The following is a 26,893-nucleotide window of genomic DNA, read 5'->3' as shown; positions in this document are numbered from 1 at the left end:
CCCTCACCCTCATAGGGTCACTCCCCATGAGGCCATATGTTTCGGTTTAGAGAGACGGTCATGCAATAGAAGGAAGTACCACTTGCTCATGCAACTGTGTGCCTCTAGGACCTGCTCAGGCTCAGTATCCTACACAGCACTTCCACTCGAAGGTGGAATACTGCTGTATGTGCTCAACTTAATGGCTTGGTGAATCATATAACACCCAGTTTCAGGAAGGGCAGCTCAGGTTACTTGATCACTTGATTTTTCATGGCCAAGTATTCAGGCTCCACCAGGGCCCAGTCACAAGCAAGGACCTTCCTCAAAAAGTGGATAGTTATTATGGGAGGAGGGGTTGCTTCTCTCATAAATCCTAAGGTTAAATTATCTTACTAAAGCTTGCCACAGGCTCCACATAGCATCCTCATCCACCACCAAAACTTGGAGCATCTTTGGATCTGCTGGGTCGTAAATTTAGCCCAAGTGGCGAAGGAGTTTGCACTGCAGCCTGGCACAGCTGCAGATCTTTGTCTTGCTTTGGGCACCACTAAAAACTTACAACCTTGAAGGTTACTTGATAAATAGGTTGAAGGAGCAGTTGTGGTATATGTTCGTTCTAGAATCTGAAGAGGCACTCCAAGCACTTGGCCTTTTCTACCATCAGTAGCCCTCTCTCCTCAGGTCGGAAAGCCAGTGGGGAGAATCTGCCATTCCAGATGGTCTATTCTGAGTATACATTCAAGAACTGGGGAAATAACCCTTGGCGGGATTCACAACCCGCCTAGGCCAACTGTAAAACATATGCTGAGGCAATGAATCACTGCAGACAGACTCTAAGATACACTGTGAGTTTAAGCTCCATGTTTCACCTTACTCCTTTAAGCCCCCCTATGAATTGTGAACCTCAGTGGCATTTTGGGTTCCAACATATTAGCGTTGACTCAGAACCACTGTGCTATAATTCCCCAAAAGTCTATACGGGGCTGGCCCCGTGGCCGAGTGGTTAAGTTCGCGCGCTCTGCTGCAGGCGGCCCAGTGTTTCGTTGGTTCGAATCCTGGGCGCGGACATGGCACTGCTCATCAAGCCACGCTGAGGCAGCGTCCCACATGCCACAACTAGAAGGACCCACAACGAAGAATATACAACTATGTACCGGAGGGCTTTGGGGAGAAAAAGGAAAAAATAAAATCTTTAAAAAAAAAAAAAAGTCTATATAATTCCCTTTCTCCAATGCCCTGTCACCTTGATGAAAAGCCACGGATCTCTTTGAAGAAGACTTGAGAGATCACTTACTTATGGCAGTGTCTCAGGGTTTTTCCTGAAGACAACCTGGCATTCCCATCATTCAAAGGACTCTGGGTCTCTGAACTGGCTCAGGTCTGGGGATTAAGAGGCCAATACTCTCCATTGTTGTCATTCAAATTGAGCCTCTGTTCACCAGACCCAGGGGTTTTTATTTATTTATTTAAAAAAATACAATTCAAGTAAGACTTTGATAGATTGCTCATCTATTTTAGTCCTACAATCATGGTGATCAATTAACCACAACCAAAGATTGCCACTTGACCTCTGACACTCTGTAGTATCATCATCCCCAATAAAATCAGGGATCTATTTTAATGTTGGCACCTCCCACCATTGTGCTTAATAGGATAGCATTATAGAGGATTTTAAAAAACCTGGTGCCCTTTTCTCCAGTGTATTTGGCAAAGCTTTGGTGAAGAGAGTGTCTTCTGAGGGATGTGTGAGTCACTGTGATGAGGTGGGTGAGCAGGTTACCAATGATAAATCTACCCCAAATTTCCTATCTCTCATGTCAAGGAAGTATGGCATCTTAATGTCATTTAATATAGGCTATCGTTGAGTCTAAATTGCAGTCAACCAACCAAGCAAATAATTGAAGTCACTTTAGATGTTCAAGTTAACACATTAAATCCTGAAGCTCTGGTAAGTGCATCCATATCAATACCTTCAGCCTATTCAATATTATATTCCTTTCTTCCTAGTGTAATGCCTACGAATACATTTTTACATATATTCCTCAGGTTTCGGTCAATTTAAGTTGGCAGAGTATTTTCATTCTTTCAATATGGCAGTCCCTATACTCAACCCTCGCTCCCCAGGATGTGCTGGCATCTGACTCTAGTTATAGGATTGGATGAGAATTAGTGGTGTAGGGGTCTTGAGAACAATGAGTATCCTCTTACAGGATAACTGCTCAAGTGAAGTCAATACACAGTCCTCAGGCAAGAACCGTTAATCTCTTGAGACAGCAGAGGAATATCTTATGCTGATAGGAGAGGCTCGGTAGAGTTTGGAGGTCCAGAGTACCCAAAGTCTTGGGAATCCTGGCAGATGTACTCATTTCCAATTCTCAGATTCCATGCATTCCCAAACAAAGCGTTATTTTTCACATAAGAGACCTGGCAAGGCTATGAAATCAACTTGTGTTTTAATTGTGCAAGCTATTTGATGAAATTTGGGACTTAGTTTTTGAATACATTGACCTGCTGCCTACAAGAGGGAAGAGTTTCTTTCAGGGCACTCATAGAAACTCTCTGGGTCTCTGACTATGCCTTGTTCCAATAAATAAATCCCCAAGTTGAACATTTTCTCCTCGTAAGCTCATTAACATGGTCAGATGTGGCTAGCCCACCCCACACTCCTTATAGTTTTCAATTCTGTTATAACATTGTTTGTAGCAATCATGTGGTCTCCCAAAGCACTTCATCACGGGCAACTATAAGTTATAATTTAGTCAATGCTTGTGTCATGGATTATAGTACTAGTGACAAGATCACACTGCCTTTAAATCTAACCAGGTCAGATAACCAATTCCAGATTCCCATCTTTGAGGATCTGTTCACTGGATCTACTTCTAGAACCAAATACTTTATTAGTCAGGGTTAGGTCAGGAAAACACTTTCTGTACTTTCACTTTATGTGCTTCAAACTGGAAGACTTTTTATATAGGGAATTGGGTGCTTGCAAAACCACTGGAAAGGCTGGGGGAGCAAAGGCAGGGGGAAGTGCTGCTGGCTTCCAGGGAATCTGCGAGTGCAGAAATCACAGGAAGTGACTGTGGTTTCAGCAGCTGGGGTCACTGTTAGCCTTTTTCAGCAGAAAGTCTTTGCCAATTTACATTCCCTCAACAGCATATCTTAATTCAGCACAGAGTATTCTCATTAAAAAAAAAAAATGTTTTTCAGCATCTCAAGAGCAACCAGGAGTTGTCGGAGAAGCTGTCTGGGTTGCAGCAAGAGAAAGAAGCTCTGTGTGAAGAATACGGGCAGTTTCTGAAGCAGCTTGATGTGCATGTGAGGTAAACAAGTTCCCTTTGGCAGAATGCTGTGTAGAGTAGCTGCTTCTTACTGAGCCAGCTCCAGGGCAGCAGGGGATGCCCACTGAAGCGACCTTTCAAGAGGCCAACATGGTTTGCCTTTGTTCCTAGAAGTTCTGTCTATAGGGGTTTTCCTAGAGAGACATGGGGCCCAGTTTCTTCCCAAGAGAGGCAGGGAGAAGGGAATTACTATTTACTGAGCTCTGGTGGTGTCTAACTTCTTGCTTTTCTCCACATATACCCTTCCCACTTGCTTTAGGCTTTTTTCCCCTCACATGCTCTCCTCAGCCTGCACCACCCTCTCGCCATTTCAACTCTTCATTTCAACTCATAAATCTTAGACTAGGAGTCACCTTCCCTAAGAAGTCTCTCTTGACCCCTCCCCAGCCTGCGTTGGGTGAGGTGCTCATTCTCTGTGCCCCTATAACCCTTTGTACGTGGCTCCCTGTACTTATCTCAGAACTTGCCACGTTGTTTTGAATAATGTGATTCACTACCTATCTTCCTCACCAGACTATAGGCTTTTCAGCGGTGTGGGCCATGGTCTTACTCATCTTTTTATCCATAGTCCCTGGTATATAGGAGGTGCTCAAAAAAAATAAAAATTTGCGTTCCTGAACTTCCTGCTATTTCTTCTGCTCCCTGCTCATCATCCACCAGATCCTCCTGCTCTCCTCTTCTCTGGAATGTAGCATAGTGGTTCAGAGTCTGGAGTCTGGAGCCATACTGCCTGGGTACCCATACTGCCTGGGTATACACATATCAGATAAATATCAGTGTCCAAAGGTAAAATGGCATTGGGTCTTTAGGCAGTTAAGATTTTTTTTTTTCATTTCACAAGTAATGAAACAACAATGCAATTTTGTGAATGAAAGAAAACTTACCCAGAATCCCTCCCATGTTCACTCCTAGTCTCGTTCAGTGAACACAGTTTTATGATTTCACTATCATAGCTTAGATAAAATTTTATTTTCTCTTTCTCTTAATATCACCTCATAAGCATTGTGCTTTGTTGCTACAGTCTTTGAATTTGCTTATTTTTATAAAACATAATATTTCATGCAGTTGACATGCCCTTGTGCTGAAAGTGGCAGTTACACTTCAGTTGCTAAAGAAAACTAACAGAACCCCATGACAGTGCTTACAGGTGTACAGCTCATCACAGGAGAAGGGTACAATATCGCAACAGAATTAGGGTCAGGATATGCATCGCAGCCCATGGCTGTCTCACAGCAGATCGTCCCGAGGGGTCAGGCAGGGGCCCCAGAGGTCCTCCCTCTGTCCCCCTGGATGCACCTTCTCTCTCAGGTCAGCAACCACTGCCATAGGCACTGAACACCTCACAACCAGGGATCCCAAAAATGGAATCTCGGCTGAGATTTTTTTCTATTCTGCTGGTCATGGAAGCATACTTCTGCTGTGTAACCAGCCTCAAGAGCAGAGCGTTCTTGGGGTCTCAAAGAGACTAGGTACGAATCATCAGTCTCCGTGTTATCAGCAAACAGTGCTGACAAGCTGGTGCAAAGTGCCATGAAACTCCTCGGACCTGTGGTTACAAAGCAATATGATTTCAATCAGTATATTTCATTCCTTGACCAGCGGTCTGCAGCAAGCAAGAACTTTAGCAAAACAGCTCAGGTCAATTCCAGGCCTGCTGGAATCAACCTCACATTGTAGACCTAACTTAGTTAAGAATTACTCACTGGTTCTGTGATTGATATTTTCATTCAAAATAACACTGAAAAAAAAGTTTTGATATATATTTTTTTCATTTAAAAAATTATTTTTATAGAACAAATTCCCAGGAGTGGAATTATTGGTCAAAAAGCTGGAACTCTGGATCTCAAAATGTATTGACAAACATTCAGAAGCATCCTGCCAAAATTTCCTGGCGTCATTATCTAAGAGTAGCACTATCGCCCCATCCTCATTAGCATTGGATGCTCCTATTGGGAGGGAGGGCGCTAATGAAATTTCCCCAATATTCTTTGTTTTAATTGAGATATAATTTACATACAATAAATGCACAATTTGATGAGTTTTGACAAATACATACACCCACACAACCATTACCCCAGTCAAGATACAGAACATTTCCATTATCCCTTGTAGTTCTCTCCTACCTTTTTGGAGTCAATCTGTATTTCCTGCTCCTCCCACATCCCCTGATTTCTGTCTCTCCTAGAATTTCATCTAAATGGAATTACACTGCGTGTAATCTTTTGTGTCCGACTTCTTTTGCTCAACATAGTCTCTGATTTTTAATGCTCACTTAGTCATAAATTACTTGTCATTTTATTGTGAATTTCTTTGGTGGCTAGTGAGGCGGAATGTTTTTCATGTTATCTGCCCACAGCCCTTAGGACAGTGGATCCTAACTCTAGCTGCACATGCCTGGGCCCCACCCCGGGTCAAGAAGTCCGAATCTGTGGGGATCAACTTGGGGGTCAATAGTTGTCTAAAAGCTTCCCCATGTGATTCTGATGTGCATCCAGAGTTGAAAACTACAACTTTAGGAAAGAAAATGGAAGTAATTGTCAAAACTCTAGGTTCATTTTTGTGTTTTTTTCCTTGATCCCAGTCCTGACCTTTACAGACAATGCTTATTTTTTCCATGTTTTCCCATCCAGCGGAAGAAATTCCTTGCCTTTTTGAAATAAAAATAATAGAAAGACCATCTGGTTTTGCTTAAACCTAAGCAAAAAGTTGTCCCTAAATTTTAGAACATGAATATTGTGCAGCCTCACACTGCTAGTCGTTAACGAAGCCAAAAATAAACTTAGACAATCCGCGTGTTCTTTGGGCAAGTTGGCCAACAGAACTTCTGACCAAACTGATAGGTGTGCCAAATAGCCAGCTAGGGATGGGAAGGCAGGGCTGTAAGCTCTCACCAGCTGTACTGCATCAACATACTCTTCAAAGCGTGCATAACACGACAGGAAGAAGCGTGAATATCAAGCGGTAGGAGCTAGTTAGGTCAAGTATAATGCATTCACTTGACGGAGCATCATGAAACTGTAAAAGATGGTGGCTATGTAGACTAGATAACAGCATGGGGAAAGGCTAATGCTATCATAAATGAAAAGCACATAGGGGGCCGGCCCCGGGGCCCAGTGGTTAAGTTCATGAGCTCTGCTTCAGCCGCCCAGGGTTTCACCAGTCCGGATCCTGGGCGCGGACCTAGAACCACTCATCAAGCCATGCTGAGGCGGTGTCCCACATAGCTCAACCGGAAGAACCTACAACTATAATATACAAATATGTGCTGGGGGCTTTGGGGAGAATAAGAAAATAAATAGAGTCTCCAGCTCTTTACCAAAAAAAATTGGATAAAAATTTTAATGTAGACCATTTTTATACAAAAGATGCTTATAAAGCACTGGAAGGAAATGTAACAATACTGTATAATACTGATCATATTGGGAGTTGGATTTTTTTTTCTTTTTGAGGAAGATTAGCCCTGAGCTAATATCTGCTGCCAATCCTCCTCTTTTTGCTGAGGAAGATTGTCACTGAGCTAACATCCGTGCCCATCTTCCTCTATTTTATATGTGGGACGCCTGCCACAGCATGGCTTGATAAGCAGTGAGCAGGTCCGCACCCAGGATCTGAACTGGTGAACCCCGGGCCACCAAAGCAGAGCACACGAACTTAGCCACTATGCCACCGGGCCAGTCCCAGGGAGTTGGATTTGTTTCCCAAATTTTCTATAATTTATCATCTTACTTTAAAGGATAAATTTATTTTTTAATAGTCTAAATGGCAGAATAAGAGAGACGGCAGCTTCCTGGCATGGGGAGCTTAGAGACTCAGATTTTAATATCCCAGGGCAGGCTGTGTAAAAAAAATCCAGAAATACTGTGTTTGAAATGATATCAAAACATCAGAGTAGCTGTGAATAGCTGGGACACCCAGGGGACAGCAGGTAGGGGGTGTGTACACTGCTAGATGTTACACTTCTAAAGCCATGGACCAGAGGATGCTGAGACCCGGTGACGTCTTCCAACAAGCTATTCCTAGTAAAAGGAAAGCAAGAACATTTATGAGATGGAAATACCTCCCTGTAAAGAATCGAAGTCACAGCAGTGGTGACTGTGAACACAATCTGCAAACATATGTACCTCATGTTATGTAGTGGGCGCCGCAAGCGCCACAGAACTGAATGGGTCTCAGGCAGTTTTATGAACCAGGTCTCTAGACCAACTCTGTTAGTTAGGATGTAGGTTGAGTTGCTGTAGCAGTGACCCTGAATAAGAGTGGCTTAAAAAGGGGAGAGGTTTCTCTCTCACCTCGCTGTGCAGTCATAAGCAGTCCAGGATGGGTATGGTGGCTCAATGTGTCAGAAGCCTAGACTCCTTGTATCTTGTTGCTCCAGCATCTTTAACATGTTGCCCTGATCCACATAGTTCAAGATGGTTCGCTGCCATATCCGTATTCCAGCCAACAAGGAGGAAGAAAGAGGGGAAGGCAAGGGTATTGCATTTTCCCTTAAGGTACACTGCTTCCACTGACATTCTTTTGCCCAGAACTTACTCATGGCCTCATTTAGCTGCAAGGAAAGCCGGAAAACGTAGTTGATATACTGAGCAACCAAGTGCCCAGCTAAAAGTCAGGGGGTCTATAATGATAGAAGACGGAGAACATAGACTGGGGACAACCCTAGTCAGTCACTGCCACACTCTGACAAGCTCTATCTAGCCTGGTGTGCATGTCTCTGGCCTACAGCGTAGTTTCTGGCTAACAGATAAATTAATCTTCTAAAGGAAAAACCTGAAAAATGATTCTTTTATGTATAATCAGCAAGTAGGAGAGAGAGGGGCACTATTTTGGAAAATGGAGGAGTCTTGTGAAAACACATTTAGAGGTAAGACATAACTTACAAGAGCGTAAGAGTCTCTTGGAGTCGTTCTTCCATAACAGTTTGACTAGAATTAGCATCTAGATAAGTCTGCTTTGCTCCTCCCCTCCCATCTGGTTCCTAGTTCTTGTATAAAACAAAATATGTCATTAGGAGAAATCAGCAATATCTGTTTTGCCTGGATTTGCTATGTTATAGCACTGGGGTATAGTGGAAGATCACAGACTCTGGGTCAGATTCTTCTCTGTAGAAGTAACTTCCCTCTGTGTCGGGTTTGGTGATTCATTAAAAGGGTTCACAGAACTCAGAAAAGCTGTTATATTCCTACTTATTGTCTATTATGGTGAAAGGATACAGATTAAAATCAGCAAAGGAAAAAGGCACATAGGGCAGAGTCCACGAGAGGCAAGACACAAGCAAGCTTCCCTTTGTCCTCTCCCGGTGGGGTAGGACAGACAGTATTTAACTGTCCCAGCAACAATGTGCGACAACATGTATGAAGTATTCCCAACCAGGGAAATTCACCTAAGCCTTGACATCCAGGGATTTTACCAGGGGTCAGTCACGTAGACATGGAGTGCCCCAGTGATTGACCTTAGCTACTCAGTCTCCGGTCCCCCAACTCCCCAAAGGTCAAACCGATACAGTGTGGCCCAGGCCCCTACGTGAACAAAAGCACCATAAGTCATGTTATTAGCATAAAATATCTGTTGAGGCCCAAGGCCACAGGTATACAAAGGCATCGTTCTCAGGCAGGCTATTCCGAGGGCTTAGAGGTTGTCTCCCCGGGGCAGTCAAGGGAGGCGGAGGGTTTGAATACCATCCCGCTGAGTTAGCGCTACTGCACAGCCTCCATCTCCTGACTCGTGGAGTGAGGAGACCGTCTCCACGAGTTTGCTGCAAAATCAAATGAGACATCTCGTGAACAGCCTGGAGCACATGTCAGTCCCTTCACGTAGTTGGGCTTCCTCCAGTTTGAGCGTCAGAGCCCCAGGTGAGATCAGACAGTTGACGTGGGCAGACTGCCCAGCATCATGGGTCTCCATGACTGTGCCCTCGGGTGCCGACAGTGACAAAGAGTAGATTCCTCTTTCCTTAAATGCTTTTTGTTTCAGTTTAAAAGGCATTATCCAAACTTCTAGGCATTCAGGGGTCGGGGTATAGAGACAATTAGAATAGTTTTTTGTTTTAGAGTAGTTTCTCTGTTTTTAAGATAGGCTATAATTGACCACAAAGAATGAGAATCTAATATATTTAGACAAAAAATTTGTTCTTATGTAACAAGAAATCTAGGGACGGTGATTGTTGAGGCTGATTCAGCTGCTTGGCAGTGTCGTTAAGGACCAGGCTCTTTCCTTCCTCCGCTCTGCCATGCTTGCTGGGTGGTGTTTTCGTCTTTAGGTTTTTCACCTCCTGGTTACAAGCCAGTGGCTGCAGCTGCAGGTAGCACAACCTCAGCAGGAGGGTGGCCAGGGCAGACAGAGATGGGTTCTCAGGTTCTCACCTCTCCCAGAAGTGCCTAGCAGGAGTGACTTGTCTCACATGTCCATCCCTCCCCCCAACACACACACCTGGGGCCCACCACCTTCCTTGAGATGGAGGGATCTCTGTGGACACCTAAATGAAATCTGGGTTCCGTTAGGAAAGAAGAAAGGCCATACCTGCATCTTACAGCCTGCCACAAGTAGTCTCTATCGTGAAACAGAAGTGGTGAGGAGGTCCCTCCCAAATGTGCCCGGTGCTTTCTCTCAAACTCTAGCCTGCAGCAGAACCCCCCGGAGGACTTGGTAAAACCCAGGTCCCCCCCCGAGAGGTTCTGACCTGTAGTTCTGGGATGGGGCCTGCGTCTTTGCCTTTCTAACGAGTTCCCAGGTGATGCTGATGTTGCTGGTCAGAACACAGTTCGAGAACCACTGCTGTTGGCTTAGAGAAAACCTAGTTTAGGAACGTTAGCCAGAGCAACGGTTCTCAGTAGAGGGCAGTTTGCCTCCCAGGCAAGGGGGCATTTGGCAACGTCTGGAGACATTTTGGGTTGTCACACTGTAGAAGGTGCCACTGGTATCTAGTGGGAAGAGGCCAAGGATGCTGCTAAGCATTCAACAAAACACAGCACAGGCTTCCACAACAAAAAACTATCTGGCCCAAAATGTCAGTAGTGCAGACGTTGAGAAACCCTAGCTTAGAGTGATTTTGTGTCATCAGACCTAATAAGTTCTAAGTGAAACTTCTTAATTTTTAATTTGAAGAAGCACTTCTGAGTAATGATATTCTTATTGGGAAAGCACAGTCGCCTTCCGAGAGGTTTGCCTGGTGGTGGTGTGGAGGCTCTAATCTGTTTTCTTGTTTACTCAAATTAGCTGTTATAGGAGCTTGAAATGGTGACTTAGATTTTTGTTTGTCCTGTTTTTTGAGATATAATTCACATAGCATACAATTCACTCACTGAAAGTATACAATTCAATGGCTTTTAGTTGTACACCCATTACCACAATCAATTTTAGAACATTTCATTACCCCAAAAAGAAACCCTTGGGGCCACCCCCATGGCGTAGTGGTTAAGTTTGGCACACTCTGCTTTGGCGGCCCGGGTTTGTGGGTTCACTTGCTGGGCATGGACCTATACCACTCATCAGCCATGCTATGGGAGTGACCCACATATAAAGTGGAAGAAGATTGGCACTGTTGTTAGCGCAAGCTAATCTTCCTCAAGCAAAACAAGAGGAGGATTGGCAACAGATGTTAACTCAGGGCTAATCTTCCTCAGAAAAAAAAAAGAAGAAAAAGAAAGAGAAGAAAAGAAACCCTTCAGCTATCACTCTTCTGTCCCCAATTTTTCTCCCCACCCCGAGTGCTAGGCAACCACTAATCTACTTTCTTTTTCTCTACATTTGCCTATTTTGGACATTTCATATAAATGTAATCATATAATGTGTGGTCCTTTGTGACTGGCTTCTTTAACTTAGCATAATGCTTTCAAAGTTCATTCCTGTTGTAGCATGGATCATTCATTCCTTTTTATGGCTGAATAATGTTCCATTGTGCAGATATTCCATATTTTGTTTATCCATTCATCATTTGCGGGAAATTTGGGTTGTTTCTGCCTTTTGGCTATTGTGAATAGTACTACAGTGAACATTCATGTACAGGCTTTTGTGTGGACATATGTTTCATTTCTCTTGGGTATATACGTAGGAGTGGAATTGCTGGGTCATATGGCTCTATGTTTAACCATCTGAGGAACTGCCAGGCTTTTTCCAAGAGGCGGCACCATTTGACATTCCTACAAACAGTGTATGAGAGTTCCAATTTCTCCACATCCTTGCCAGTACTTGTTATTATCTTTCTTTTTGATTTTAGTCATCCTAGTGGGTGCAAAGTGACATTTCACTGTAGTTTTGATTTGTGTTTCCTTAATGGCTAATGATCTTGAACATCTTTTCATGTCCTTATTGGAGGTGAGTCAGAGTTATGTCAGAATCAGAGTAAGAGTCTTGAGCAGAGATCTATGTAGAATTGGCATTTGGAAGTCCAGACCCAAGGCAAGGACTGAGAGCAGACCAGGTTATCTGGAAAATAGACAAGACTGAAGTGGGTTATATCACTGTCCAAGTATATAGCCAAGAACTAGAAAATTTTATATTAGTGACTGAATCAGTGGAGCAGGATTCAGAGGATAGATGTCAGGGATCATAAGTCAAGCAATTTCCTGAGTTGAGGATGACTAAAGCTGGTGTTATTTAGGAGGTTATCCTTGGTCGATTCCCCACCTTGTAGGCAGGAAGTCCTGCAGATGTGAGGCAGGACAAGCGCCCACATCTGGTGCCAGGCCCTGACAAAGCAAGAAGAAGAAACCCAAGAAAGGTTCCTATTGAGGAGGTAAAATAAATTTTCACTGTGTTGAGGTGTGCCCATATTTAAATTTATTTTCTAGAAACTATAATGAGAAACATCAGCACTACAAAGCCAAGCTTCGGAGAGTCAAGGATCGTTTAGTGCATGAAGTAGGACTACGAGATGAGAGAATCAAACAACTTGAAAATGAAATTGGAACGCTGCAGCAACAAGTGAAAATGGTGAGAAACAAAAAGACAAAGAGCTCACTGATGGTGCCAGTGGTCGATCATTTAGAGAAAGCCCACTCATTTTTAAAATTTATTTTATGGCCTCTTCATAGCCCATACTTTCATTTCTCCGCACCTCCTTTCAATGTGAGTAATTGTTTAAGCCCTGCCAAAAAATACGTAAGACTCATGGTGGTAGTAAACCAAGTTGAACACTGAAAATATCTGCACTGCCAGCTTATGATTAGTGTCTTACCTTCAAATGAAAACATCTTCTCTTAAACACCCTTCAGCAGAGACTTCCAAACCACCCTCAGTAACTCATTCCTACTCTGTGCGGCCCTCATTTTGCCTCAAACTTCTGTCAGTTTTAAATGGCAGTGAAAATAGGTGACCCCCATTCCTCTATCAATCCTTGATGAGTGCCTTCAAGCTCTTTTCTAAATATCCATAGTTTCTTTATGTTTGTCTCATTGCCCTTGTGACTGTGTGTGGCTAAGAAGGAAACGGTCAGATGAATCAAATCAAATGCAGAATGGTCTTGAGATTCTTAAACTATATAAACTCAAAATAGAGAGCCACTGACTTGGCCAGTACCGTTTTCCCTTCTTGAGATCCCCAGCCCATTTCAGAATTTTGAAAACTCTGTCTTCACTCCTAAAATACTCATTTCTACACCCAACAAATTTTTATTGCACCACCACTGTGTGCCAAGGATACCAAAATAATTCACGTAATTTTAGTTATCCCACAGGCTATTATGGGACTCCAGGTTAAGAATCCCTGGATTCCACACAATGAAACGTTTGAGGATTGGAACAGATGGGCCACCAATGTTGTATTCCTTGTTTAAAAAAAACCCTCTTGATACTCTAAACTGTAGTGAGAGAGGAAAATAAGTTAGATTTTGCAGTCTCCTTCTATCTTGTCGCTAATCCTCTAAACTTTGAAAGACTCAGATCCAGGTTAGACTCACAACTAGGAAAACAATATGGAAAGTATACAGAAGAAAGTAGCAACCCTGGTTCATGGACCTGCCAGAAATGTCGTCAGCCTACTTCTGCGTTACCAATTCTTCCTCGTAGTGCCTGCCTTCCACTTCGAGGCTTACATGGCAAAACTGCCTCCTACTTTCAGCGTCCATGTTTTCTTTCTTCCCGACTGTACCATGTTGAATAGTGTCCCCCCAAAATCCATGTCTACCCAGAACCTCAGAATGTGACCTAATTCGGAAATAAGGTCTTTACAGGTATAATTAGTTAAGATGAGGTCATATTGGATTAGAGTGAACCCTAAATCCAACATGACTAGTGTCATTATAGGATGGAAGAAGACACACAGACAGATGTACACAGGGGAAGAAGGCTATGTAACGATGGAGGCAGAGATTGGTGTGATGAAGCTACAAGCCAAGGAACACCAAGGATTGCTGGCAGCCACCAGCTAGGAGCGAGGCATAGAACAGACTGTCCCTCAGAGCTCCCAGAGGGAACGAACCCGGCTGACACCTCGACTTTAGACTTCTAGCCTCCACAACTGTGAGAAAACAAATTCCTGTTGTCTTAAGCCGCCGGTTTGTGGCAATCTGTTATGGCAGCCTTAGGAAACTAACACATCTACCCAAAGAACCACAGGTCTCCATGAAATATACTGGAGATCGCAAAGAAGCAGAGGCTAAGAAGAGTCTTTGGACCATTTGCTCACTACCGTTGAAGGGTACTGTGGACTTTGGCCTTAGACAGACTTGGATGCAAAGTCTAGCCCTGCCACTTCATAGTTCTGTGACCTTGCACAAGTCCCTGTGTATCATTTTCCTCATCTGTAAAATGTGGGAAACAATCCCTAATTCACAAGGCTTCTGTGAGGATTAAAATATGAAATGCCTAAAGTGGTATCTGGCACATATAAATTTTCATAGATGTTATTTTCTTCTTTTTAATGTAAAATCTCTTAGAAACATGTTAATCGGTAGATGTATAATTCACAAGAGAAATTGTGAACAGAATGGGAAATACTTAGCCTAGAGAAAACTGACGTGAGATCTTTAATGCCACAGTGGTACACACCTGGAGGTCCTGATTTTACTATTTTAGGGCCGATGAACCAGAGCCCTAAGTGTAATAAAGCTGGGCTTACTTTCTAAACGCTAAGTCTCCAGACCATAATGCCACTTTTTTGGGTTCCATTCCTTCCACCTTCTCTTTATACGGTGAGCCGATCGAGTCCTCTGACTGTTGTGACCATCCAGACCAGATTCCCCTAAATATTTCACCCTATCATTAGAGCTGTGTCCTGAATTTTTGGTTCAAAAAAAATACAGTATTTCCGAAGAACGGTGTGTCAGTAGCCTGCCCCATCCAATTTCCTTTCTAATCCAGTTATGGCTGCATAGAGCATGTTTGTGGGACGGCTGCTCCTACTCTCAATCCTTACCATAAATATATTCAAATGATGGCAGGGGAGACTATTATTAGACATCGAAGGGTCCTGGATGAAGAACTTTAAAATCTGGAATGGTTTGTTTCAGAACATAACATAATCTCCTTCCTTATAATTCTTTAATGATAAGTAGACAGTCTTTTTCCTTTCTTTCTTTTGAGATATAATTGACATATAATATATTAGTTTCAGATATAGAGCATGATGATTCAATATTTGTGTATATTGTGAAATGATCACCACAATAAGTCTAGTTAACATCCATCACCGTACATAATTACAACATTTTTTTCTTGTGATGAGAACTTTTAAGACCTACTCTCTTAGCAACTTTCAAATAAGCAATATGGTATTGTTAACTATAGTCAAGATGCTGGTACATCACATCCCCATGACTTACTTATTTTATAACTGGAATTTTGTGCCTTTTGATCCCCTTCACCTATTTTGCCCACCCCACTACCCCCTGCCTCTGGCAACCACCATTCTGTTCTCTGTATCTAGGAGTCTTTTGGGTTTTTTAGATTCCATATATAGGGACAGTTTTTTCTGAATGATGTACATTAGTACCTTATTTAAAAGAGAGAGAGAAAGTTGCCCCTCTTAACCCTGTAATTCACCTGTCTGCCGGAGGTCCTTATTCTTCTCCCACTCCCACTCATTTTCACCCTTGGCTGGTGAGGAACAAACACTGAAAGGTGAAGGCAGTTGCCTGTTACCATTGGCGGGTCATTGGTGAAGGGAGAAGGGCAATTCTACACTGTTGAGCTTCTAAACTCCTCACCAACAGTGCGATTTACTAATATCTATTGACTGAATATAACACTTAGTGTTTTTTCACAAAATACACTCCTTTATCATTTTAGCTATAACTTCATTAGCTATTGCTTTCAGGTAAAGTCGTTGGTAGAAAATGAAACATGGTGTCAACCTCAAAATCATTTCAGCATCATCACTGCAAAGATATTCACAGTACCTGGCTTAGATGCTTGACTTGCCAAGCCAACTGAGATCTTGACTCTGGTTGTTGAGTGAGTTGGCTAAATTCCCATCTTCCTCCCTTTGCCTTAAAAAGACTATAACTCCAAAGCAGACGGAAATGTGTTATATGGAAACTTTTTTCAATCTGGAGAATTCAGTTGTATTTGTTAGTGATTTGATATCTACGGAATTAGAATACAGATGAGAGCACTGGGACTTTATTGAAAGTTGAGTGCTCAGATATTTTTAAATGTTAACCCTAAAGAATGAGTAAATGTCCAAACAAATTACGTGACATAAAATAACCAAAATAAATAGAAGAACAAGCTGGTGGACAATGTCAGCAAACAAGTGAAAACAGACTAGAGGACAGGAGAGAAAAAGTAAACAAGGGAAATTTGCTGTCAGAGTATAGAAACAGGCTGATGCTCCTAAATTTATAACGCTTTCTCCCACCATGGTAATTAGGGGGCTTTGTTATCCCTAGGAGAAGACATTCCAGGACCAGATCACTGCCCAAAATAATATCCTGCTCCTAGAAAATAGGAAACTTCTTGAGCAACTCACAGAGCAAGAAGAACTGATCCACAGCAACAAATGGATAATGTCTTCAGTCCAGAGCAGGTAGGTGCTGTCAGCTCCGAGTTGCCAGTGAACCCCACAAAGAGGATATTTCTCCCTCAACAAAGCAATCATCCCAGAGATTGTCCTTTGAGTGTGTGGCCTATCTCATAGCTCTTGTTCTGCCATCTGCTGTTTTCAGCAGTTCATACAAGTGGCAGAAGTTGTGAAATTAAAGAGAAAAATATCATGGTCGACCATTCAGATAGGCTCTTTCAGGTGGCATTGCCTCCCTGAGGACCCATCTATGCTTGTTCTGGCCTGTCACTTTGTGTGTGTTGACACTCATCTTTGTCATTTGATACCTATAGAATCAAGGTAGATCAAGAGAGGTCTCATCAGGCCATATGAGTGACTTAAATTCATTAAACTTACAAGATACCAGTATATTAATTTCTCATGAGAAATATGCCCAGCAGATAAAAATTCACATATCAGCCAGCCCAAGCATTCTCTCCTCTATAAGAACCTTTAATTACAGTCACAGTTTTCTTGGAGTATAGAATTAGAGCAAAGAGAGTGGGTTGATCTTAACAGATAGTATCACTAACAATAACTATAATGATTAACATTTTTTTGAGCACTTACTATACGCTAGTCACTGTTCTAAGCTCTCCCTCTATATTGATTTAATCCTCACACCAATCCCAGGAGGGAGGCACTATATAGCCTTATTTCATGAGGAGAAGCTCAGGTCCAGAGAATTTAGGGAACTCAGTCAGCCTAGTCGGTGGCAGAGCAGCATGTGGACGTCAGCAGCCTGGCCTTGGACACTACAGCACCGCAGTCTGGGGAGACATCTGCCAGGCAGACAGGAACTCTCCTTTCCGCTGCTTTGCGACAGTCTCTGATTATATTTTATTGTCTCTGTCTCCTCTTTTGTATATTCTATATAATCCATTGACCTTCTCAAACTATGTCATTGCTTCTGGCATCCCAACACAACTGACTGTTTACCCTTGTCTTAACATTAATAATGTTCCTGTCTTGCCCTCCTTGAAGACCCACTCTTGTCACCCAGAGTGGACGTGGATGTTTTCCTTAGAATAAGTTTTTTCTACGGGATGTTTCCTCATTTGACAGATGAGGGAACTGAGGCTCAGATTTAGTAATTTGCCAAGGGTCATACAGCTAGTAATTGGCAGAACCAGAACTCAAACACAAATCTCTGATGAAAACTATCATATTGTCATTATGTGTTCCAAATAAACTGTGGCCCTGGAGAGAAAGCCTGGTATAGTGGTTAAGGGCTAGGCTTAGAAGTCAGAAAGATCTGCGTTGGCATCCCAGCTCTACGACTTTCTGGTTTTATGTTCTTCAACAAGTTACTCTCCCCTCTCTGAGCCTCAGTTTCCCCATCTGTAAAACAGGCTTCATAGCAGTATTTCATGGGGTTGTCATGAGGATTAAATGAGCTAATGCACGAAAAGTTTTAAGTGCTTACTGTGTGGAAAGGTTACATGGTAACCTATCCATGGTGGTGCTTGGTCCATGGTAACTGGACCTTGGTAAGGCTACCATGGTAAGACTAAGCCCATGGTAGTACTTGGTGGGTGGTCGCTGCTGCTGCTACTACTACTACAGAAGTACGGGATGCCTGTGTGAGATCAGAACCGGAAGCAGGCTGTGTAGCTACAACATCTGAAGGGAGGCAGTCTCTTGTTTCAGCCCTACCCCTAAAAGGGCTCATTTCCTTCCTTAAGTTTCTCAGGGGCTGGAAGTGTTCCTTTCATATTCTTGCATATAGTATGTCTCTGTTCTCGGGATGTATTTAATGACTATGTACAGGCAAGAAACTTATTAATTTTTACTTGGTCTTGGAATATGATGGGAATTAGTCTGCCAAAGTTGGTTCTAAAATCTGGGCTAAGACCCAGAACTAGTGGGAAGTGGGACATAGTTTTGTGTTTTAGTAATGATACAGAAATTTTTGGTGATGACCCCAATTTATCCCATTCTTAGAGTACTTGTGCTGGATAAAGAAAATAAGCAATTACAGGAAAACAGTCTCCGGCTCACACAGCAAGTTGGCCTCTTAGAGCGCATTATAAGGAGCGTCCAGATTCGCAGAGGAGAGGTAACGGGCTTCTCATCAGGTCCTTACTATGAAGTTTGGGTTGCTAAGGATGCTGTGTTCTCTTTTCCCTTCATCTTCTTCATACTGTAGCCTGCACTTGGCCTCATGTTGGACTGTGGCAAAGAGGCTCACTGGCTGCACCCCAGGGCAGCAGACCCTGAGACTGCTCTTGGCCAGCTTTGTTCTTCATTGGGTCAGCTTTTATTGAACACTCTCATCCCATGTGATCCCAAAGCAATTTGTGCATGCCTCATAGCTTCTTCCTTAACACACTGCATTGTCATTGCCTTTCTGCTTCATCTCTCATCAACTCAGCAGCAATCCTGGGGGGCAAGGATTGTATCTCATATGTCATTGTATCTATGGACAGGTGCCCCATAAATATTTGAGAATGAGTGAATGTTAAGTGTTTTCACACATATGTCTCATTCTCAACAACTCTGTTTGCCATGTATTATTTTAGCCCCCTCTGAGAGATGAGCACATCTGAGGCTAAGAGAGGTAAAGTGAAGCTAGTCCAATCTGGCAATGAGTCAAGCTTAAGGAGAACATATGAGTCAGAGAAAAGCAATTATGCTACAAAAATGCAAGCAGACAAGTAGCCAAGACCAGAGAGATGCAGCAAATGGGATAGGTTCAGACAAGGTCCAGAGTCTGGCTGGTGAAGAAGTCAGCAAGAGGGACTGCAGTGAGCAGAGTTGCAGTCTGAATCCAGGATAGAGGCTGCTTGCTTTCTTCCCTGGCTTCTGTCACCTGCTAGATGTTTCTTCTCAGGATACTTCACAGTAGATCCTGCCTGTTGGGTACTATTACTATGAGCGCAAGACCTGCATCTTGTTTGCTCTCAGAAAGGCGATTATTTCCAAGCCATATGAGTTGTTTTTCAAATTTTGTCAAAAGTAGAATGGCTAGATTATATGGCCTAATTTCCAATAGTTTATGTCTTTGCTTGAGCTATAACTGCTCTCAATTGTCTAGTTATTTACTGTTTTACTTTAGTCATTCCTTCAACAAACATTTATCAATTCCAGGAGCTACACTAGGTCCTAGGAATATGAAGATAGACCCTGTTTTCAGAGGCCTTTAGTCTAGTAGAGAAGGACAGACACATACATGAATAACTCCTATAGAAGTCTTAACAGAGTATATGCTACGACCAACAGCTTTGAGATCCACAATATTGTCCTCAAATCAACATAGGAAATGTCACATGGGTCAGGACTGTGGTACATCAAGTTCAATGTTCCATGTGTGACAAAGGTACCAACTTGTAATATCTTGATACCTATTGGAAACAACTCCAAAATTGTTTTTAAACTTAGAATCTTAAGGATCCTTCAATTCAACCCTCTCATTTTATACAGGAGGGAGATAAAACCCCCGGGGGGTGGTTAAATGATATGTTTGAGGTCACACAGCTACTGCTTGCATTGCCTAGATCTCTTGGTTCTCAGTAACTGAGTATCACATACTGTAAATAGATCAGTATATAGATCTCTGAGATCAGACATATCCTAGATCGCTTCCTTCCTTGTAGCAACTCAGGGGCTAAAATGGTGACAGCTTGACATTTGTTGAGTGCTAACTATGTGCCTGGTACAGTGCTAAGCATTTTATGTATATTATCTTATTTAATCCACCAAATAATCTTATGTAATGTCTGTCATTCCATTTTCACAGCTGAAGAAACTGAGATCTAGAGAGGTGATGTGACGTCATTGCCCAAGTCACATAGCTAATAAGTAGAAGAGCAAGGAGTGAAGCCAACTCTCTCTGGTCCCTTGTTTTTAGCCACTATGTCATAATACCCTAAGTCTGCTGTTTCCCTTTTAGGGCATTGGTGTAACCAGGGACATGGCCTTGTAATAGGCATATTGCTTCCTGTATTGTAATTCCGTCTCTCTTCCCTCTTGGATTATAAACTCCGTGAGAGCAGGAACAATGTCCATCTTGTTACCCACTGTGTCCCAAGCATTTAACATCTGGGGTACGGCAACAACTTCTTAGCTCATCTCCTCTCAGTGTTTCCTCCTCTTCTGTCCTGCCCATTCATCTAAACTAATCTCCATGAAGCACTGCTTGATTTCACAGTACTTCATCTCAAAGAGTCACAGACACTTCCTTTGTCTATAAGATCAAGTCATTCATTCAACAAATATTTATTGAGCATATACAGTGTGCCAGGCCTCATATTGTTCTCCATATGGTTTGGATATGATGATGAACAAGAGATAGTGTTTGCCCTCACAGAACTCAAGCCTAGTGAGAATGACAGTCATATAACTGGCAACTCCCATGCATTGTGATAAGTTCTTGAATAGCAGTGGGCCCAGAATGCTATGGAAGCAAGAGGAGTGGTGGTTAGGGAAGGCTTCAGGAGTTGTTGATATCTAGGCCAGAAGCACTGAAGCCACACAGGAGCTTTCCTTATTCCAAATATCTTTCTGACATCAAACAAGCCTGATCAAATGAAACTAATATACTCACTGTTTCCCCAAAAGCTCTGAAGTTTCCCCCCTCTATATCATGTATTTCTCTTACTTAGAAAGACACATCCCATCTTCCCTCCTCTATCTTCCTGGCTTCCTGTTGTTCTTATGGCCTATAGCCAGAGGTGTCTTTAGAAGATACAGTGTGAGCGGGGCTGGCCCCATGGCCGAGTGGTTAAGTTTGCGCGCTCTACTTCAGCGGCCGAGGTTTTCACCGGTTCGGATCCTGGGCACGGGCATGGCACAGCTCATCAGGCCATGCTGAGGTGTCGTCCCACATGCCACAACTAGAAGGACCCACAACTAAAAAAATACACAACTATGTACCAGGGGGGCTTTGGGGAGAAAAAGGAAAAATAAAATCTTTAAAAAAAAAAAAGAGGAAGAAGATACAGTGTGAGCATATGACTTAAAACCATGCAATGACTTCCCACAGTCTAAAGGATAAAACCCAAATTTTCTGCCATGGTCTTCATATTCTCCATGACCTGGCCTCAGTCAATCTTACCCATCTCATCTCTCTTTGGCTCCCTTCTCCACTCTGTGCTCCACCCTGTCCAGGTCCCTCAATCCTACGTGCCATCAGCTCCCTCTGTTGCCTTCTCCCATGACTTCCCTCCCCCAGATTTTCTCTTGGCTGCTTCCTACTGTCCCATAGAATTCAATCTAAATGCCTCCTCTTTCATAAAGCTTGTCCTGAACCCTTCGCTCTCAAAATCTGGCTTTGTGTCCTTGATAGGTTTTCTCATTTCACCTTATGTGTCAAATCCCAGCTCAGCATTTTACTGATTGTGTGAAGAAGGGAGACCTGATTTACCTCCCAGGTCCCTCATTTGGGAAAATGAAGTAATGACACTAAAAGATGGCTGTTCCACACAAAAATCTGTACATGAATGTTCATAGCAGCATTATTCATAATAGCCAAGAGGTATAAACAACCCAAATGTCTATCAAATGATGAGCAGATAAATAAAATGTGGTATATCCATACAATGGAATATTATTCAGCCATAAAAAGGGATGAACTATTGATCCATTCTATAACATAGATGAACTTTAAAAATTTTATGTGAAGTAAAAAAGAAGCCAGTCACAAAAGACCACATATTGTATGATTCCGTATATATAAAATGTCCAAATAGGCAAATCCATAGACATACAAAGTAGATTAGTAGTTGCCAAGGGCTGAGGGCTTGAGGAATAGTGGGTTGTAGTTAAAAGGTATTGGGTTTATTTTGAGGGCGATGAAAGTGCTCTGAAATTGATTGTGATAATGATTGTTCAACTCTGGATATACTAAAAACCGTTGAATTATGCACTTTAAATGAGTGAACTGTATGGTATGTGTATTGTATCTCCATAAAGCTATTATGAGAGTAAATAAATATGTGTGTGAGTATATATATATATATATTTTTTTTTACAAAGATGGTCATTGAGGATAAAGTAGAATAATGCACATAAGTTACCTAGTATATTGGTTGGCAAGTAGTTGGCATTCAATAAATGACAGCTCCTTTCTCTCAGTGCATATATATCACTTGTTCTTATATGGAACAATTCTTGAGTTCCTCCTATAGGTTAGGTATGATTATGTTATTTAATTTTCACAACAACCCTGGAAGATTAGGCATTAATTGTTATGCTTACATTTTAGATGTAGGAGACAAGAGTCAGAGAGGTGAACGGGTTGCCAGAGTCTAACTGGTAGAGCCAGAATTCAAGCCTTGGTCTCCTAACTCCCAGTCCAGTAAAGTTCCCAACACGTTATAGCTCTCTCTCCTCCTTATATAAGCTTCTCACTTCTTTCAGGACAACTAAGAATTTCTCACAGAAACTGGTTGGTCTATATCAAAGGTTAAACTGAGGTCCAAGTTCAGGGGAATCGTAAACCCCCGTAATTGTACGTAAAATTTGGTCTGTGTTGATCTGTTTTTCTGAGAAAGACTATTTTGTTTTTAAAGTCATGAAACTCAAAACATATCCTTCCCCCCCCCCCGCCCCATTATTTAAGTGGACAGAAAATGTTTACCAGAGTATTAAGCAAAAATTTTCCTAAATAAATAGAATAGAATGATTATATCAACTAATATGAGGTAATTCATGTAGGAAAGTAGATATAAAAAGCAAGTTAGTAGTAAAAGCACTAATATAAAAAGTATGACATTTATAATGACAAAATATTCTATAGGTATTAAGGGGTTACATTTTGTTCCAGTTTTGTTGAGATATGATTGACATACAACATTGTATAAGTTTAAGGTGTACAATGTAATGATTTGATATATGTATATATTGCAAAACAGTTACCACAATAAGATTAGTTAACATCTGTCACCTCACATAGTTATAATTTTTCTCCCTTGTGATGAGAACTTCTAAGATCTACTCTCTTAGCAACTTTCAAATACACAATACAGTGTTGTTAACTATAATCATTGTGTTGTAGATTACATCCCCAGAACTTATTTATCTCATAACTGGAAGTTTGTACCTTTTGACCACCTTCACCTAATTCCCCCACCCCCCACATCACCCCCTGCCTCTGGCAATCACCAATCTCGTCTCTGTTTCTATGAGTTTGGTTTTTTCTAGATTCTACATATAAGTGAGATCATACAGTATTTGTCTTTCTCTGTCTGACTTACTTCACTTAGCATATGCCCTCAAGGTCCATCCATGTTGTCACAAATGGCAAGATTTCATTCTTTTTTATGGCTGAATAATATTCCACTGTGTATTCCACAATTTCTTTATCCATTCATCCATTGATGGACACTTAAGTGGCTTCCATATCTTGGCTGTTGCAAATAATGCTGCAGTGAACATGAGGCGCAGCTATCTTCAGGACAGTGATTTCATTCTCTTTGGATAAACATCCAGAAGTGCAATTGCTGAATCATATGATAGTTCTATTTTTAATTTTTTGAGGAACCTCCATACTATTTTACATAGTGGCTGCACTAGTTCACATTCCACCAACAGTGCACAAGAGTTCCCTTTCCTCCACATCCTCGCCAGCATTTGTTATTTATTATCTTTTTCTTGATAGCCATTATAGCAGGCATGAGGTGAGGAGATTACATTTTTAACCAAAAATATATATAAAGCATAAGTTCTAGGATCATATTGCCAATAGCGTATCATTATAATTTTTAATATTCATCTTTCTTTTTAGGAAACAACAATTAGTGACATCCCTGAATTTGAAGCATTGAACAAAATCTTGCCCTTACCAAACTCCAGGTTAGTAAAGTCAAGAAATCATCTGCATGCCTGAGTCATGGCTGCCTAACTAGTCCTGAGTTGCTGGCTTGAGGAAGCATAGCATTTTGGGGTAATTTTCTCTATATTTAGTATTTAAATCCTCTCCTAATTCCTTCTCCCCTCACCACTGTTTCACCCCTGCATCTGACAGAATCCTGACTTAAGGTAGAAAATAATCCATAAAAATAACTTTAAAGTAAATTTTATTTGGTTTTCCTTGTGTGTGACAGTTTTAAAAAACTGAAGTCCTTTTGATGCCTTATCCCTGTAACCTCAAAGTGCTAGCACAAGATCCTTTCTGCACGAAGTCCTCACATGTGGCCTTTCTTAGTTTTTCAGAAACAGGTTTGGTAGAGTCAGTTGGAAGTCTTCAGGAGACTGAAGAGCACGAGTCAGAAGAAGCCATGGCAAACCCCAAGGCTCTCGAGCCTCTTTCATGTTCACAGAATTCCAAAGCTGGACCCATAAACGTGGCTTCTCTGAAAGAGAGACGATGCATGCAAGAACAGGACCAAAAGTCAGAACTATAAAATCAGTGGTTTCTAAAACTAGACTGATCAAAGCTGCTAGCTGACAGCTTGGATGTGAAGGTGGAACGTGACATGGAGAAGAGTCATCACAGATCCCCACTGGGCATCAACCAGGAGTCTGCAAAACTGCTGATAAATTCATTAAACCAGTTCTAAAAGTGGATTTCTCAAGTTTGTTTGATATCCTCAAATGCCTTGTATTGATCAATGTCATAACAAGTTCAATGGCTTAATTAGGTTTCTGCTCAGCAGAACACATATATGGCTAATTCAGCATACTTTACCATTATTGTGAGTAGGTTCTTATTTATTTTTTAAAAGTAAAATAAAACAAATACTTTAAAAAGGAAAAACAACACTTCCTATAATCCCACATTCTTAACAAAACTATTTTCATTTTAGAGTTATTTCCTTCCAGTTCTGATTCAAATGCATGAATTTTAAATGGTTATCATACTACATATTCATTTTCATAGTCTGATTTTTAATTTAATATACCATAAAACATTTTCTCATATTTCAATAGTCTTCATAACTATTGTTTCATAGCCACCTGATATTCTATCATGTTGATGTTGTATAAATTTTCTTGTTGACATTTAACTTGTTTCTACTTTTTCACTATTTAAGATTATGCTGTGGTGAAAGTCTTTGTGAATGTAGCTCTTTTCTTCTCTTGAATTATCCTAGAAAACAAATTCACAAGATTGGGTCAAAGGATATAGATGTTATATAGTTTTGGTATGTCATTTATTGAATTACTTTAAAAAAAAAGTCGTGCATACTGTTTCCATAGTCAAGTTATTCAACCTCTTTAGGCCTCAATTTCTTGATCCAGAAAATGGGAACAATAATAGTTCCTATCCCTTGGGGTCATGAGGACCAAATGAAATGAAGCGTGTATTTAGCACTTAGTAACTGCTTAATAAATGCTAGATATCATCATTTATTTTCACTAGCAGTTTATGAGTATACAAGTTTTTCCAAAACTCATCAATATTGGATATTATCAATTTTAAAAATTTATTCTAAAATAGTTGTTACAAAACTAAACTGAAGGGTGAGTCCTGCTGCTACATCCTCCCCTTCCTCCTTTTCCCTCCTTATTCTCTTCCTCTTCCTTCATCTTCAATTGGCGATAGGGAGACCAACGGGAGAGAGAAAGTAACCAGAGATTAAAAAAAAAAAAAAAGACCCCTGAAGTTGAGACAAACTGAATTTTTATGTGTAACGCTTGCTTCCTCAGACCACTGAATTAGAAAGGATGACCAAAGGATGTAGGAAATAATAGCTATGATATGGAATACATGATCTGACTGCACGCCTCGCCCAAGGTCACCTTCTCTCACTCAGTTCATTGAATCCAGAGTCCTTACTATGTGTTATTCAATAGTAGGCACTGTAGCTACGCCTGTGAAGACAGACAGGGAGAGTATCTGCTTTCATGGAGTGCTATTAGTTTGCCGGATTTATGCATGTGTGGCAGGAGGTAAGGTGGGGACAGACAATATAATTTTGGATGTTGAGTGGCATGAAGAAAATAAACCAGTGATGTACCTGAAAGAGGAACAGAGGGCTACTTTAGATTGGGTGCAATGTTCCCAGTCTGTGTGACATCTGAGCTGAGACCTGAACTATAAGGAGCACTCCCCACCCCTATTAAGATCTAGAAGAGTATTAAAGACAATTAACAGTTGGCACCAAGGCCCTAAGAATATCCATCTCCGTGACCTCGAGGAACAGAGACGCCAGAGGGCAGAGTACCTGAGGGCAGGTGACACAGGATGAGGACAGGTAGGTGGTGGGTGACAACATAATGTAGGCCTTCCTATGTAAGGAACTGGATTTTACTTAAATAGGGGAAGCCAGGAGTGATTTATAAGCAAATTTATTTTAAAAGCTCTAGCTGCTCTGAAGAAAATGAAGTGGAGGTGACAAAAGTGGAAGCTTGTGGCAGAACTGGAACTAAAATTCTAGTATCCTGACTTCTGGAAAGGGTTGCATATTGACTGAGCAAGCCTTGTATGCCAGGCTGTTCTAAGTGCTGAGGATAAACACAGTTCGTGCCTTTGTGGGGCTCACAGACCAGTGGGCAGGCATGTGGGATGGTTCGGAGGCCTTAGCTGCAAGGGCTGATAAGGACCATGGAGATAGCTCAGTCCAAACCCCCTGGCCTGAGCGAGAATAATTTAGTGTAGCCCAGGAGCGGGATGCCAGTTAACCCTGAGCAAAAAAAAATGCCCAGCC

The 26,893-nt window shown here is 41.7% G+C and overlaps 1 protein-coding gene across 21 annotated transcripts in view; it reads left to right on the top strand.

The window, feature by feature from the left end:
• Positions 1-24,809, top strand: part of CCDC30 (coiled-coil domain containing 30) — a 135,402-nt gene extending 110,593 nt beyond the window's left edge. For 20 of the 21 annotated variants that reach the window (XM_044770534.2, XM_044770530.2, XM_070510141.1 and 17 more), the window contains 6 exons: positions 3,193-3,305; positions 12,113-12,254; positions 16,150-16,286; positions 18,246-18,360; positions 24,028-24,095; positions 24,448-24,809. In XM_044770534.2, coding sequence (XP_044626469.1) covers positions 3,193-3,305; positions 12,113-12,254; positions 16,150-16,286; positions 18,246-18,360; positions 24,028-24,095; positions 24,448-24,646 — 774 coding nt within the window. In that variant the 3' untranslated portion in view covers positions 24,647-24,809. The remainder of the gene's footprint in view (positions 1-3,192; positions 3,306-12,112; positions 12,255-16,149; positions 16,287-18,245; positions 18,361-24,027; positions 24,096-24,447) is intronic. The other variant, XM_070510137.1, reaches the window with a different exon arrangement.
• The last annotated feature ends 2,084 nt before the right edge of the window (positions 24,810-26,893 follow it).

This window comes from Equus asinus, chromosome 5, assembly GCF_041296235.1.
Source record: "Equus asinus isolate D_3611 breed Donkey chromosome 5, EquAss-T2T_v2, whole genome shotgun sequence".
NCBI lineage: Eukaryota > Metazoa > Chordata > Mammalia > Perissodactyla > Equidae > Equus > Equus asinus.
This window is presented reverse-complemented; position numbering and strand designations above follow the sequence as displayed.